The sequence below is a fragment of the Pezoporus occidentalis genome, unplaced genomic scaffold (genome assembly GCF_034315485.1).
Source record: "Pezoporus occidentalis ecotype Australia unplaced genomic scaffold, CSIRO_AGI_Poc_V1 ctg200, whole genome shotgun sequence".
NCBI classification, from domain to species: domain Eukaryota; kingdom Metazoa; phylum Chordata; class Aves; order Psittaciformes; family Psittacidae; genus Pezoporus; species Pezoporus occidentalis.
In genome coordinates, this window is record NW_026913857.1 from 2,231,040 (window position 1) to 2,247,475 (window position 16,436).

General features: G+C 49.9%; 1 protein-coding gene across 4 annotated transcripts; it reads right to left on the reverse strand.

The window, feature by feature from the left end:
• Positions 1-1,444: 1,444 nt before the first annotated feature.
• GPR137C (G protein-coupled receptor 137C) lies at positions 1,445-16,310 on the reverse strand. 4 transcript variants are annotated; one of them, XM_062618485.1, is made up of 8 exons: positions 15,838-16,310; positions 8,357-8,400; positions 7,359-7,587; positions 4,252-4,401; positions 3,576-3,698; positions 3,340-3,455; positions 3,123-3,190; positions 1,445-2,488 (listed from the first exon to the last, which is right to left on the reverse strand). In XM_062618485.1, the coding sequence occupies exons 1-8, from the start codon at positions 16,204-16,206 to the stop codon at positions 2,436-2,438; spliced, it is 1,152 nt and encodes a 383-aa protein (XP_062474469.1). In that variant the 5' UTR covers positions 16,207-16,310; the 3' UTR covers positions 1,445-2,435. The 4 variants fall into 4 exon arrangements, with proteins under 4 accessions (XP_062474469.1, XP_062474471.1, XP_062474467.1 ...); XM_062618487.1 differs by lacking the exon at positions 3,123-3,190 and having other exon boundaries at positions 15,838-16,309; XM_062618483.1 differs by lacking the exon at positions 3,123-3,190 and having other exon boundaries at positions 1,445-2,607; positions 15,838-16,307.
• Between the last annotated feature and the right edge of the window lie 126 nt (positions 16,311-16,436).

The window sequence follows — 16,436 nt, forward strand, 5'->3', positions numbered from 1 at the left end:
TCATTGTACTTCTCAGCTATAAATTACTTCAGTAAAACACAGGACTGGCCCCAGGAGGAGCAGTCAGAGTTTTGAAATTAACGGCCATCCGTACAAATCAGTAAAACCAAACCACTTTGCCAGTCACTCATGAATACATTAGCAACGCGACTCACTGCCCTCCTAATGCCAGGAAGATCGTAGTGTTGTTGTGTGCTTCAGTGCAATATGAACAATGAGCCTGTAGCCCTTTAGTTTTTTAATTTTTTTTTTTTTTGCACTACACTCCTTTCCCTCCAGGGAAAAACTTAAAGTGCTCCTAGTGCTTTGGAATTTAAGCAAGAACTGGGGCCACTAGCGTCACTTACTGTCTTTGGTGACTTACAGGAGAAGAAAGAAGGGCAATGCGCCAAGTCCAGGTCCTACATCAGCTCTGCCCTAAGTCAAGCAGTGATCAAGAGGGAGCAGCCTGGTTGGAGGCAAGGGGACAGGCCCCTCATGCCACATACAGTGGAGCAGCCAGGGGAGCCACAGCTGGTTCAAATACTAGAGCAAGAGGGAGGTGCTGAAAGTTGTCACCTCAGAGCCTTCTTCAGAAAGCAGCAGGGGCTGCCCCTTTATGTGGGCCAGCAAGAGTGAGGCAGGTCAGCAGGGAGAGGCCCACCAGCCAGCACAAACCACACAGACAGGGTGTTCTCAGTGGGACAAGTGACATCTACCTGGGTACAAGCAAAGTGGGTGATCAGTGACCATGCCCTACTAGTGAGCACAGGGCAGGTGAAAAGTGAGGGGAGGCCAGGGCTGCTGTGGTGCTTGGGGTTTCTCTCTCAGCTGCAGACACAGAGGTTGCCTTGGAGTCCCTCCAGCAGAAGACCCCAGTGCCTCAGAGCCAGCACCACTCCACACACAGCCAAGTCCTTCACCCAGCCAGTCCCTCAGCGTCAGACTAGGGTTTGAAGAGCAGGAGCAGCTCCAGGTAGGTTAAAAGCAGTCCCAGTTTGAGTTGTCACTAGAGGGCAGAGCAACTGCCTTCCCTGAGCCAGTGCCTCCATTTCGGTGTGACCAAAGCTCTTTTGCTCATCCCTACACCAGGCTGAGGGACAGGCCAGGAATAACATCAAGGTGAGAAGTGAGGGGAGGCAGGGGCTGCCCTGGTGCCCTCATCTCCAAGAGCCTGATGGAGCTACAGCCCAGGTCAAACTTCAGCTATTTTGGTTAGAGACAGAGAATCCTCCACCCAGCACACTCCAACCCTGTGCACACCACTAAGCGTTGCTGACACAGCTACTCCAGCAGTGGAAGGACTCAAGGCCTCATAGAGGACAGAGCAAAGAGCCCTGGGGTCAGAGCTCTGCAGCATCTGCCACCTCTCTGTGCAAGCCTATAGACAGGCACCTCCTGCACCTCATGGGGACCTCACCAGTTCACATTCACTTCAGGTTAAAACTCCTGGTTATCTTTGAAATGCAATTTAATACTGAGGGGGAGGAAAAGGGGAGCCCCACTGTGGGTGGAGAAGAGGGGGAGCAGAGCTGCTCCCACCATCCAGGAGTTCAAGCAGCCCAGGTTTTTTCCATGTGCTTTGGGCCACACACTCTTGCCAAGCCAGCTCTAAGCTTTCCCTGTGAAGGCAGCAGCCTATAAAGTTTTGTCCCCTCACTTGACAGCAGCTACCATCCGAGCCAGCCCTCTTCCTTTCCCATAAGCTAGTGGGTTGATTAACAACATGGTGATCATAATGCCACTAGGAACACTAGACCTCATCCTCATAGGCCTCCACTAGGATGTGCTTTGAGCTCAGCTTTGAATCCACAGTCCTAGGTAGGACAGTTCAGCAATCAGGTGAAACTAGGACCAGCAGTGGGAGGCAAGACCCCACTGAGCCTGGTCACACCAGCCCTGGCCAGGTGTGAATATGGCACAGTATGCTTCAACACTCACAGCAGGAGGCTCTGCCCACAACACACTCAGTAAACAGAGCTTCATGCTCCCAAGTGAGTCAGGATGCAGAGTACTTCACAGAACACGTCTTTGCAGGAAGACAGTGCCTCTCCCAGCTATGGATGTGCAATTAAAAGAGTAACTAGAACAGTCTCAGACCAAGCAGTCTGAGCAAGATTCGTTCCTTCCAAGTGTGCAGATAAAAGTGCAAATATGCATTTGATGTTTCTTTTCTAGTGAGGAAGCTCTGGTGCATTTAGCTGCCAACATCTTGAAGACCAGACCAAGAAAAAGCTTCCAGAAAGTTCAGCTTCACTTTGCTACATGGTACCTTAAAGTCACAGTTCTCTTGCTTACTGCATGCAGCCATAGGCTCAGTCCTGCTCACAGCTGCAGCAGGTAGTGGAATGTTTGTGTCGATGAATTAAATGCTTCAGGAAGAAGGAAAGAGAAAACCAGGTTACAATCCTATACATGAATGCCACTTCTGGGAAGAGAGGGACCTTGCAGCCTCTTCATTTCTGTGGTGCAGCATATGGGCTATGGTGATTATTCATCTCCGAACCGCCTGCAGCAACGAGCAAGGGGGCACTGTCTGCAGCAGTCCCGCTGAGCTGTGGACCCACCATGTAGCTGTCATTCCCAGCCAGGGACCCATAGCAGCCCGAGCACTGAGGGGTGGCCAAGCTGGGAGGAGAGACAGAAAAACCAGACATGGACTCTTAGAGGTGAATTATTTGGCTGTGGTAGTCTCCACTGCTAGGAAAAACTGCTGCACAGATCAGGGTATCCAAGTCTGCAGATTCAGGCTATGCTGTGCAGGTCGGGTATCGGTTGCATGAAGGCCAGTTCCAAAAGCAATACCAGCCCTACAACACTGGCTGAGAGGAACCAGAACCTCTGGACCCCTCACTATACCCCTGCAAAGGTGGAGTTCAGGGCCCTGAGCAGCAAGTGGAGGACAGGGCTGTCAACTTTCCCTCAAGGGTTTTGCTGTGGATATCTGACCATTCTCCTCCACACCAGGTGGAGTCTTGTCCCAGCTGGCTTCCAGAGAACATGTCCCTCCCAGGACTTCACTGCCTTTTACTTCCCAGTGGAGAAACTCCTCTGGATGTCCTTCAAGAGCCCTCTACCCCCACAGCTGAGGAAGGATCCTAGCAAGACCAACTCTCCTGTCTGTTGCTACTGCATATTTCTACTTATGAGCGCCCACTGCAATATCCACCTCTCAGAGTGGTCACTTCTATTAAAGCTGGCTCCTTGTGAGCTGCAGAAGGGAACAAAAGCTCCGTTGAAAGACTTCTTGCTCTGTCCACCTCTCTGAGGCTGCCTATTATACCAAGTCTTTTTTCCCCACCAAGAGCAGAAGCCAGTGCCTCTGTTGCTTCCACACAGGGCAAACAGCACAATGCTTACCCTCCTTCTCTGGCCCCAAGCCGGGACAAGTCATCATCGCTGTCGTAGCGCCTCGGATTGTCAAAGAAGTAGGCTCTGGAGCTGTAACTATGACTATTTACCATCCCCGCTGGAGTCTGTTGAAGACAAAGGAGTTATGCCAGAACAGAGATGTTTCTGACAGTCTACCTAAAGGCCAGCCCCACAGCCCATGCAGGCTAGGGCTCCTCAAACTGTAGCAGCTTGTTCGGGCTTACCAAGTTCTGACTGAGTCTCTGAGCCCGGAAGAACAGCACCACAAAAGTTGTTGGCATCAGCTCCCAGAGGAAGAGGACCACTCCAAACACCACATACTCTTCACTGCTCACTTCTGCATGCACCTGTGAATGGAAGTTAGAGGTCTCTCTAACCATAGCCATTAGCAGAGCTACCCAGCTCCCAAAGCTGGACACAGCACACAGCTGAGAACTAGGGATACAGAAAAACTCTTATGAGGGCAGGAGTCCCTAAACCAGAATAGTGATTCTTACTTGACTGCTGCTACTGGTTTTAGTGAGAGAGTTCTCTCCAGCATGCTACAATGGCACTGCTAAGCTCTCTCCCCTGACCAGTGACTCCCATGCACAAAGCCATGCCTGATTAAGCATTACTCTTCTGCTCTAGTTGACTTGTTCCTCATCTCCCCAGAAGAAGAGTTGGCAGACTAAAATTGAAGAGCTCAACAGAGAATCCATCCTGAAGTAGCAGCCAGATAGAGGAAGACTGAGGTTTGCTCTGGTGGAGAGAGCAAGCAGGGCTTCTGGAGGCAGAAAGCCAGCTCATCTGGGTATGCAGCTAAACAGACACCCCCAGAGCTCCATTTTCACCTACACATGCCCTCACAGGATGGAGTAACTGCCTTTCACTTTACTCTGGATAGGGGGTCACACTTACCTTGTCTGAAAGGTTGTCCCAGCCATAATTAAAAGGCCCAGGAACATTGTCTGGAGATATGGCCACAGCTACCAGGTTATAGCAAGCCCTTGAGGAATATAGAAGAGCAACTACAGATCCCACAAGAATAGCCTGGCAGACAGATGTTCCCTAGAACAGGAAGGAAAAAAAAAGTTTTAATACACACCTTCCTACAGAGCTGCAATTTCCTCCCTCTTCCCTTTAAAAGCACAAGGGGCTGTGCAGGCAAAAATGACCTAGAATATTTGTATGTTGCTGCTAAAATATTCAGAGCTGGTTAAGAGCTATCTTGTGCTACGAGTTCATGGCAGTAGCAGACCTCCGCAGCCAGTGTCACCTGGGAGCAGGGAAGATGTGAGGTACAGGAGTGTCACCGTCAGCTTCAAACTGGTGGTCCAGAGAGATGCTATCCCACACACTATGGTAGTCTCCAGAAGGCCAACCAACAACCATTAAGAAAATCAAGCTGCTGCTTCTAAACCCCGGTCAGATTCTACAGCAGCAATGCCTACCTGGTTCATTCACTCCCCAGCAGTTCAGTACCCCTGACATTCCTAGACAAACACTGCATTCAAAGCTGCCCAAATGTTTGGGGTAGGCAATTCTGAGAACAAGCAGAAAGACCCAGCACCTGAACTCCAGCACTGTCGTGGGACAAGCCAGGCTTTGCTGCACACAGAACAATGTGTAAAGGGTAGCTAGCTGTCCTGTGCCAGTGAAAGTTTTCCTCCACAGCATTTCAAATGCAGTGTTCTCAGAGGACAGCTGAAGAGCAACCTGAATGTCACAGTACCTATCTTTCCTCGACAGCTAGCCATAGGAGAGGAAGCCAATTGATCTGCAAGCATCTCAAATTTATTTGCTAAATACATACTTGAAGTCTTTTAATAGCCTGCTGGCAGCCACCAAGTTAGTAAAGCAGGCAGGCAAACACATTGCAACAGCTGGCTCACCTTTGTATTTAAGCATTTGCTCAGGAAGCTCATCTCATTGACCTGCTTCACATCCAAGCTCTGGGTATGAGAGCTCTATTTTCCTAGCTTTAGAGCATTCACTCAAGGTAGGATCTTGGAAGAGTTGGCATGAAAGTGCTGCTAACAGACAAGTCCCTGTGACACCACTGAAGCACAAGAACACAGCCTGCTCTGGCACTGTTAAGCTGGGCCCTTGGTGTTCAGGCCAGCAGAATAAGAGGCAAAAGGCTAGGGATGCAAGTCTTCAGCTGACAAGGACCACAGTACAGAAGCTGGCTGCTCCTACTCAAGTGAGAAACAGCTTCAACCTTCTACCTTTAGTGGTGGAAGAAGCAGCCTCATCAGGCCCCTCCAGCCTTGGTGTATTGCTTTGAGTCAGCAGGTTCACAGCTGGAGTTCAGGAGGAAGGACAACCTTTTCAGGCATTTGTGTAACCCTTCTGCTTATTCCCACCCTATTTTTGCAGCTCCACAACAGAAGTCAGGAGATGCCTCCAAGGCAGGGAAGGGATAGAGCATTTAAATGTAAAAGACCTTTACCAAACAGTCAGGCTGGGTATTCAACAGGAGAGCAAGCTTCTCTAGAGCATGTTGTACAAGAGCACAGCCCGCAGGCAGCCTCAGGCACATAAATAGAGAAAGCTGCATTCGTAAACTACTGCTGGGTGAACTTGGCAAGTGTCCAGAGCTGGATACCTGGCCCATACAAGCAGGGATATGCACAGGTTCTCAGCTTAGTCATGGCTCCTGTCTCACTTCAGGTCACCTGGCTGCAATCTGAAGACTCTGCAGGCAACTTCAGGAGAGCCATTTAGGGAGCCCATCTCAGCCACCTACTGTCTGGGCAACCAGCAGTACTCTTTGCTGCTTAAGAGGCCCAGATTTCTACAGAAAGCCTCAATTCAACCCTGAGAGCACAGCTCTGGCTGCCCTTTCATGAAGAGGAAGGCAGTGGACTGCAGCTCTTTAAGCAGCCATGCAGACGGCTTGCTAAGGAGCAAGGAGATGTCTCCAGCCAATGCAAGGCAGGTGTCTGGATCCAGAATGTCTTTGCAGCAGTGTCTGCTGCAAGGGACCTTGTACCCAATTCTTCCTGAAGCAGAACACTACTATCCAATAGGCATGACAGTGCTTTAAGCCCTTATTCATTCCTGACTGAGGGCACACTGGAAAAAAGGTCTCCACAGGAGGCCACAGCCCCACCTTCTAACACTTGGAGAGAAGGGATTCAGAGCACAAGGACTGATGAGCTGTACTACTGGGGAAAGACACTAGCTCAGCACTAGAGGCAGGCAGCTGGCTTCAATACGCCTGACCATGCTCAGCTGCTCAAGTTCTTCCTACAGATTTTTCCAGGATACTCCTGTCTGCCCTTCTCAACAGGTCAGGTCCCTACACCAGAATAACTGCCTTTGATAGGAGCAATATGGCTTCCCAGAGGAAAAGGAGGCAGCTCAACTTCACACTTAAATGCAGCCTACTGCTACAATAAGACTGCTGGTGGCTTACACACTTTCCTATCTGCTTGAGAAGAGCTGTGCATATTCAGACCCTCAACTGCCTTGGGGCAGGACCTACAGCAACTTCTTCTCCCCTTCTAAGATGCTCATCTCACCAGGACAGGGTAGCATTGCCCCTGGCTCAAGTAATCAGGCAGCTAAAGCCGGACTGCTGGGGGATCCCCTTTTCAGAGAATTGTCATACATCTGCCAGATACAACAACCTGCTGCAGACCTTCCTGGCCTTGGTGCCAATATACTGCAGAAACTGCATCTGCCATTCTTAGAGAACCCTCTCATCCAGACAAACCCTAAATTAAGACTTCTAAACCTGAAAAGCATAAGCAGCTAGGTCTTCTGTCACACCAGCAAATCTGTGGACAGTGTATCCCTCTAAGGCATGCAGGGTACTTCATTTCTATAGCAGGAGCATGCACTTTCTGTGGGAGGGAGGAGTTTAAGAGCCACCACCTCCAAGCTGGAAGGAAAATTTGAGCAAGAGTAGCTCAGGTGTCACAAGGTCAGCATTGCTCTGAGTAAGCACACAGAGATATAGTTCAGAATCCAGCTGATGACTGTGCAGTTCAAGTGCAGTTTACAAGGCATTTACCTACCTTAGACTCGAGGTAGACATTTGCTGAAGACATCTTCCCTAGTTTGCACACGCAGCAAGCCAGTGAGATGGCACAGAAGATGAAGAGGCTGTCGTTGACTAGGGCACGGGCAAGGACTATCCACCTCAGCTGGTTCTCTGGAACCTCACCATGGATTAACATTGCACAAGTTAAGTTCACAACTAAGAAGAAGAGGCTGGTAAATATGGAGCCCAGATACAACAGGACCCTGGAGAGATGGTGGGGGCAGAAAAAAAAAAAGGCGCTTGAGTCAGATAATTCTGGACTCATTCTGCACCACCCTCCTATTTCATCAGGCAAGAGAGCCTCCCAGCATGCCAGTGTTCTACTCGCTATGAAGATCAGACATTCCAGCAAGTTTCAGTGGTTGTACTGACAGCCAGTCTGCAGAGTATTTGAGCTGCTCTCATAATGCATGAGCAATGTAAGTAGTCATGAGTTACAAGACTCATCTTCTGACAGTCAGGTTCTTATCTTGCAGATTTTAAGTGTAGCTCTAGCTCTGCATTAACTCCAGTCAATAAGCTGTGAGTCATCACAACCACTGCAATTTCTTTATTGAAAGCCACTGGAGCTCACATTTTCCATTGTGGGTTTCCCTGGAAATGGCCAGTAAACACTTAGGCTGCACAAGCACAGGTGTCACCTATTGCTCACGCCTCATCCTGCTGACCTTTTCTGGGGTGGTACAGCTCAGAGTGACCTAAAGAGTACATCTACTTTACTAGCAGCACCAGTACTTGGAGACTGATGACATGTATGGAGGCATGCAGCATATGCTTTAGCTTCTGTGGTACCCTTGAAGGTCCCAGCCCTGCTCCAAGGCACACCGCTACCACTAATCCTTTGACAGAGCACAGCAAGGTGTGGCATTAGCTTTCTTCAGTCTTTGGGGACTGAGGCTCCCATTCCTGGCACTGCAGCGTGAGTTCACCTTAAGCCAGCTTTAAAGGTAATATTAAGAAAGCATCACTTACTTGTACTTGTTGAAATCAGCTGCACATTTCACTTTGAATATGACCTAGGGGAAAGATTTGCACAGCATTACCCCATGTGACCTACAGTTCTCCTTTAAACTTAGTAAAGACATGTACAACAGGGGAGCCAGTACCCACTTGGACATTTTGAAGGACTCTAGATTATCTGCTAGCACCAAGTCTTGCATTGGACCCAGCTGCACAAAAGACTGGTAGTCTTTTTCTTGGAAGAGCTAAGCCCAAATGTAGGCATCCAACAGGCATAAATGTTTAAATACCCCATACGTGACAAGGACTTTTAACACCACTCCTAAGGACTTACAGAAAAGCAGGGAGTTCAGGACTCAGTAGTCACCAAGATAATTCAAAAATATATCTACTTTGTCCAGTGTTCTGTGCTGCATATTTTAGGACCTCAGTCATGCTTGATTCCCATGTTTGAGATGGCCTCTTCAGCTGCTGCACTTTAACAAGACAAATAGCTCATCTAAAATAGCCCTTTGGTATTGGATTATGACTTGCAGGCTCTAACAGCATTTGGAGCTCACAGCTTCTCACCCCTTAAGAGGTCTGTAGGCCAAATACACCTGAAAAAGTAACTCTTAAATAGTGGAAAGTCCTCCAGACATGGAAGGCCCAGACTGCCAAGTTGCACAGCACACTTGGCAGACAAGTGTTTTAGATGATAGCTATTTGCAGGCTCCCTCACTCTCCAAAGCAACACTCACTCTGTCCAAGAGTGGATCTTGGTTCTGTGAATCTTCTTGCCACACAAGGGATTAGGAGACTCAAGCTGAAAGTTGCACAAGGACCAGTGCTTCAAAGCACAGGTTCTCTGTCCTCTTTTCAGGCTGCAGGGGCCTGAACCCTTGTCTGCACCCTCAGCCATTTGTGTGTGGAAGGCTGGAAGAGACCGACCAGATCATATTCAGGCAGCCCTACAGCACTCTTCCCACTATGGCAAACTTCCATGCCCCTTTGGGCTGGAGGGGGCCTCCTGCTGAAGCACACAGGGGCAGACTTCTAGCCTAAGGAAGTATGGCCAGTTTAGGAAGGAGCAGACACTACAAAGTCACAGCTGAGATGTGAGTACCATGGTCCTACTGCAAGGGGACAGCTAACCAGTGCTCACACATGGCCAGGACAAGAAGCAGGAAAGCAGGATGTTGGCAGGGCTGCATAGAGCTTGCCTGTCACATGCTGGTAACAGCACAGCCATGGCAGAACTGGCTTTTGTCCTGTGAAAAGTGCAGATCCTCATACAGACCCCCACGAGGAAGAATCCTAGAGTTGAGGTCACATTCAGTATCAGACAAAGCCCATGGCCTGACTAGAGACTGCAGGAACTTGGGAAGAGGTAGACAGCCATTTAGCTAGATCTAGCAGCCACATACTGTGGTCAGCACAAGACCACTGTGGGATCACTGCATGTTGTAAGGGTTTAGTTTCATTGTTTCTGCAAGAAGTCCTTCCTGCTCTGGCTGTAGAGAGGGATCACTCATGTCATAAAGCACCCTTAGCCAGCCTGTTTTTCTGATGGGACTTCTTGGCTGCTGCCTTCCAGTCAGCACCAAGGTAGAAATGGCACCCTGAAGCTTTAGAAATCAGGCTTCTGCCAACAGAATTTCCAGAGACATTTAAGGATTCAAGGGTTGTCTGATCCATTGTGGTAGTTTCAAGCATTTGAAAGCCCTCCTACAGGGTATCGAACAGCTCCAGCAAGTCTGTGAAGAACCAGTTTCACTGTCTGCATCATCTTCCCCAGTCTGAGGGCCAACCACCTCAAGAAGTGCTTCGTGGGGAATAAGACAGCACCTCAGCAGAGGGAGGTATCCAGCCCCCGTAGCTGAGGGGCTCACTACCACAGGCAATCTCTGAAGTCCTCTTCGTTGTTGCCCCACTTTACACCAGCCCAGAGAAGTACAGAAGTGTGCCGTAATTCACCGAGCCCCAAAGTTCATCTGAGTTTCAGGAAACCTGGGCCTTGAAGGACCACATAGGGACTTCAAAACAGAAAAACCCCGGACTCCTTCTCTGTCCTCAGTTTGCCTGTAGGCTATATTCAGGTACTTAGGCAATGTAAAAACAGACATCAAGGACATCCAGCTGGAAAGCCTCATGGTTCAGCACCCATTCACACAGCACAGAAATCCATCTAAGATATCTGAACTTCTGCTCTGACTCCCAGAACAGCAACCTAACTACAGCCTCTAAGCAGCGGTGCAGACAGTTCATGCCTTGTATTCCTGCTCATCACCCTGGTTGAGAACAGCCCCTCAACTGAGCATGGAAATGCCACTGGCTAGCAGAAGGAAGATGCTGGCTTCTGCAGCAGCCCTGTCTCCCAAGACCCTCCCCTACAGCCCTGGGGACTAAGCACACAGTCTGAGCTGTGTGAGGGTTAAAAGTGCAACAGCAACCTGAGACTCACAGTTGGACTGCTGCCATGAAAAGCAGAGGGAGACCACTGCACCAGCTTTATACTTTTATTAGACCCCAGCTACTTAGTCCTATAACTCAAGGGAGAGAACAGGCATCTCTGTTTACACTGTTTTTAGTTCTTAAGACATGATACTCATCTGATGGTTGCTTTTTCTTCATAGGGGCTGGGTCAGTAGGTGACACCAGTAGCGCTCAACACATCTTTGGGTTCTTACTCTTGAGACAATCTTGGAAGCCTTTCAGCACTGGACTGCTGCTTTCAAAACCCAAGGACAGCTATGTTGAGGATTCTGCTGTGAAGAAGCCAGTGCAGAGAGCTCAGGAGTAGTCCCATTCTTCATAAAAATAGGAAATACAGACCCCTGCCCTCATACAGGTGCATTATGCCAAGTTGCTAGTAGCAACCCTTGCAAAATGAACAGTTCCTGCAGTTTGTAGCCGAGACCAGCCCCAGAAGTCATGCAGTCACCTGCTGAAAATAAGGAACAGAGAGGTTTCTGCTAGCAGAGTGCAGCAGAGCCGAGAACATTTATTCCTAAGCCAGCCTTTTGTAACACTTAGGCAATACTCTTGTCTTTCCAGAGCCACAAATAGTTTGAGAACTTCACATCAGCCACAGGCTTGATAAGAAGGCAAGGCTGGGAAGAGCTAGACCTCAGAGTCCCCCATGATGCTGGAAGTTTTCATGATGAGTGGATATATTTCACAAAACTGAATGCCTTGCTCACTTCACTGAGCCCAGAAAGTGAACTTGCTAAGGTTATGTTTTCAGAGCACTGTTTAAGAAACACTCATCCTTAGGTGTACTGGAGGTGGCAGCTGCTAAGAGAAGATGACAAGTGACAGACAGATCCCACAGATGGCTCTAAGGGCCGCTTTCAGTGGCTGTACAAGCCAGAACCTCAGGCCTAACACTGAGCCCTAGATAGCACTTCAACTTGGTTTTGGTACAGCCATTCACAACAGATCCAAGAGGTCCATGAGAAACAAAACTTTGACATTCTCTGCCTGATGAAATCAAAGTCTCCTTTGCTCCATAAAGAAATAATGAGCTCGGTGATACAAGAAGTTATATTACTTGACACAAGTTCGGCTCCAAATGCACAACATAACAGCGTCCTGCCTTGGCATGACCACAGCCCTCACTCAGTTGCAAGAACATCCACAGATTCTTGCCCCACACTCATTCAGCAGCAAGCATCAGAGCACAGCAACAGACTATTTTGGGACTACATCCCATAACAAGTGTTCAAGCCCCCAGCCACAACTCAGACACAAAGCTGGAACTATGCGTAAGGATGACCCCTCACCATCCCCACCGAGTTCATCCTATTCCATCACAAACACAACAAGGGTACAACTTGCATGTACCATGATTTCCTGGGATAGCTGGTTGCTGGCATGGCCACCTATTCATTCAGGAACTGCAGGGCGCATGGGAATCATCAGCTATGGGATAGAGCAATTTTGAGTTTAAGTGACCCCTCTGAGGCAGAGTACACATGCTAGGTGCACTTCTGTATGCTAGACAAGGAAGGTGGAAGAATGCAAGAATGGGTGACTGCTTTTCCAGTGTTCCATCTGAGAAAGCAGGAAGATACAGGACAGCAAGGACAAACAGCTCCCAGGATGGATGCTCTTTCCATGCATGTCTGCTCCAGTGCAATTAGAGCAGCAAGGGATGAAAGGGGTTGATGTCATCTAATCAGATGGAGCGCTTAAGGAAACCCAGACAGGTTAAGGGTTATGACCACACCAGTCTGGCAGAGCCTCACCACTCCCGCAGAAGGCCTTACTCATTGTTGCACACAGTTGCTGACTCCCAAGTGAGACAAGGATGCCAAGTGCTCATGAAGGTCTTTTGAAGGGTCAAGATGGAGGTTGTTTTGGCTACATTTCCATGTACTGTGCTCCTGACAATGACCTGGGGCAAAGCACAAATTGGCAGACTCTTGGGAAAGGTGGCATTACTCAAGCAGATGACTAGCTGGCAGTAGAGGAGCTATTCCAGAAGCAAGGAAGACACCCTGGGTTGGATGTCTAAGCCATTGTTCTGCCAGTTTTAGGCAAGATGGGGAGCAGATCTGAGTAATTCTGACCTGATGTACTGTGAAACTCCAGATTTCCTGGAAATCGACTCTAACAGCTGAAGCAGAAAGGGAGACACTCACAAGCAAAAGGCATTCTACCTTTTCCACGTGGAAATTCCAGGCAGTGGCAAAAAAACCCTGCAACCTCCAAATAAGCATCCTACACACATTTTGTCAGGCCTCTGCATTTCCCCAGGCACCGCGAGGGCTAAGAGGGGACAGGAAGAGCATAGCCTCACCCCACAGAAAGGGGTACACCACACAGCTTCTTCAGTTTGAACTTCAACCCCAGAACGCAAAATAATGCTAACTCTCCATAGGTATTTGTTGCTCCCTGGAGACCTTCCCTTATCCAGCATCATTTCATCCCCAGCTTGTACACAGCCTGAGGAGTTCTCTAAGTCAAGAAAGATTAGTTCAAATACCATAGCACAGGCCACATTTTCTTCCACTGCTTATACAGATGCCATTTATCCAGCATCTCCACAAAGGAGGCACTGTGTACAAAGACAATCAGCCAGGCCTTTAGCACAGAAGCAGCCTATGCTTTTATCTGAGGACATCTCAGAGCAGGACACCACTCCCAGAACAGCAGAAGCCTAGTACCCTTCTAGAGGTTGCTACCAACTAGCCCTTAAGCATTGGTAATGGTCAGGCCCTCCACAGCAGGTTTTGCTTGAAGTCACACTCGTAAACACACCAGTCATCTCTAGCTCTTGAGCCACTTCAGCTAAACTATTGTGGTACCACTGTAGTTTCTCTCCTCCAGGTAGTGAGGAATCTTGTTTAATTACACCCTAAGCCCTCTTACCACAACTCCTCCTGTGCTCCAAGAGCAAGGCAACAGAACAAAGCCAAGCCAGACACATCTCAGTTAGTTACCAGCACCCCTCTGCCTAGAATGGGCTAGTTTTATCAGTCTGTTGCACAAACAGAGGCTAAATATCACCACTCAGCATAATTTTTGTTAAAATGGAAACCAGAAAAGCACCGAAGGCTTTCAGTCCATCTAGCTGCACTCCTTCTCCAAACCTCTGCAGCTGCAGGCTTCTCTACCTGCCACCACTGGAAGACCACCCAACCACACCACACCGTACTGGACACCCGCTCTGCTTGTGACAGCCAAGGGCCAGATCCTCTCTGTAATTAAGCATGCGTACCCATCTTAAGTCATTTTATCCTTCCCCACTCTAGATTCTGAGCTCTTATTTCCTCAGACAAGATTTCCCTTGGCTCTAGGTTTTCAAGGAGAAAGAAATAGGGTATATTTAGCCAGAGACCACTGAAAAACAGATACCATGGAAAGAAGTGAAGGCTGAGAACCTATCTGAATTTACTTTGCCATTCTTTAAAGAAGCCTTTTAACAAGCATGCAAAGAGGTAAATCTGTTGTCAAGTCCAGTGACTTTGAGGAAAACCGAAATCCAGCCACTTCATGGTACCAGAACCTGGGATCCCTCCCTCAGCTTCTTCCAAGGGACAAACACCTGCTGGTTGGTAGGTCAGGCTGCCTTTAACAGCCAAGACGGATTATGCACACTATGCACCATTTGTTATTTTGCTGCCACTTGATCAGCAGCGTATCTAGCACCAAAGGTTTTGCAACAGGCAGTTTACCCCAGCTTCCAGGTGTGTGTGTCAGAGGGGAAAAAACAAAAACAGCCCAACAACCCAACCACTTCAAGTCACACATTATCATGTGAATGTTGATGTCCTCAGGAAAATGAAATCATAACTCCCATCAGTGACACACTGGAGCGATGGAGTGATTTCAGTGAGTGCTAGCGATTCCTTTGTGAGGCTGGCAAACAGCTGAGAGCTGCAGAGCAAAGAATCTGAACAACAACAACAAAGCTGGAAGGAAAGTACAGCCTATTTATGAAACAAGGCACCAAACTGGAAGACAGGCAAGCAAAGGGCTGCTCACGAGAAACTGGAGCAGAAACAAAATATTCAGAGGAGGAAGGGGAGGGGAGAGCTAAGGCTTTAAAAAGATAAAGACAAGTGAAAGGACTAGAGAACAGAGAATAAAAGAAATTAAAATCAGAAAAGCAAGTGATGGGAAATCCAGAAACAGAGGAATACAGCTCAGCAACAATAACAAGCAGGTCTGCACCGTCCCAGTAGCAATAACTGCACTAGGAAGGGGCCCACCTCTCCAGCCCCAGGCTGTTGTCTGGGGAGGCAGAGGGATCTCAGGGTTTTTGTCTGACAACAAGCTGCAGAGCAACAAGCTCAGTTCACAGCGGAGCGGAGAGATGAAGAAAAGGAGGGAGCGCAGCAACAATAGCAGAAGAGGCTCTAGCTGGTGACGTAATGGTTGGCATCACTCCAGGCCAGAGCAGCCCCTGCTGCTGCCACTTTCTGGTCCTCTTTAGAGAAGGGGAATCAATTAAAAGAAGATGCAAAACAATCCCTCAAGAGACCCCCATGGCGCTGCCACCCGTTGTAAGGGTGCAAAGGGGAAAGCCCCACCCGGGAGCAGAGCGCATCTCTTCAGCCCCCAACCCCAGAGTGAGAGCACATACCTGCCCCCTCCATGCCACCCCACAGGGCCTGCATTCAAAGCACAACCCTGCACCCCACACCACCCTGACGCCAGGATTCAGGGCACACTTTTCGCTCACCCCCCCATCCCACCCCACCCCCAAGCCTGAATTCAGGACATAATCTTTGTGCCTCCCCCCAAGCCTGGATCCAGGGCACAACCCTGCATCTCCCCATCCTGCCCTAAAGCTCACATTGAGGGCAGACCTCTCCCACTTAGCCTGGTCAGGGCACACCTCCAACCCTCCCACCCCCAACCCCCCCAACCCACCCTTCGGCTTCAGGGCACATTTCTGTGCACCTCCAAGTTTACGGGGGTGGCTGAAGAGGGGGATTTAGCCCCAGCGTCCTGCAGGGTGGGGGTTCGGTGTGTCTCTGCCCCCCACCACGGGAAAAACTTACCTCAGCGAAATAGAGGTTGAGGAGGCAGAGGCTGGAGAAGAGCAGGCAGCCGGGCAGGCAGTAAAGAAGCCAGTGGGCGAAAGGCTGCTGGAGGCGGAGGGCCTGCAGGGAGTTCTGCAGGTAGAATGAGAAGAGGGTGGTCCTGAGGGCTGCCCAGAGCAGGCAGAGGAAGAGGCAGAGCGTGTGGTAGCTCAGCCGCCGCTCCCGGTAGTAGAGGAGCAGCCAGAGCTGCAGGTAGGCGAAGAGGAAGAGGGCGGCGTAGAGCGCCGTGTGGAGCACGGTCAGCCCCAGCTCCACGGCGTAGGGCACGGCAGCCCCCTCAGCCAGGGCCGCCCCCTCGGCGAGGGCCGCCGCCGCCGTCGCGCTCATGGGGCAGCGGGAGGCAGCGGAGAGGCAACGGCCCGCCAACGGTCGCCGCGCGCGCCCGCCCCGCCCCTCAGCCCCGGCTGGACACCCCCATGCAACAAAGGGGAGCGCGCCCCCCCCCCAACCCCAACTCCTCCTCCGCTCTCGCCCGCCCTCCCGGCTGCGCCGCGCGCCCGCCCGCCGCCAAACAACTCTCAGCCGGGGACAATCAGCTGAGCCCGATTATTTGAGGC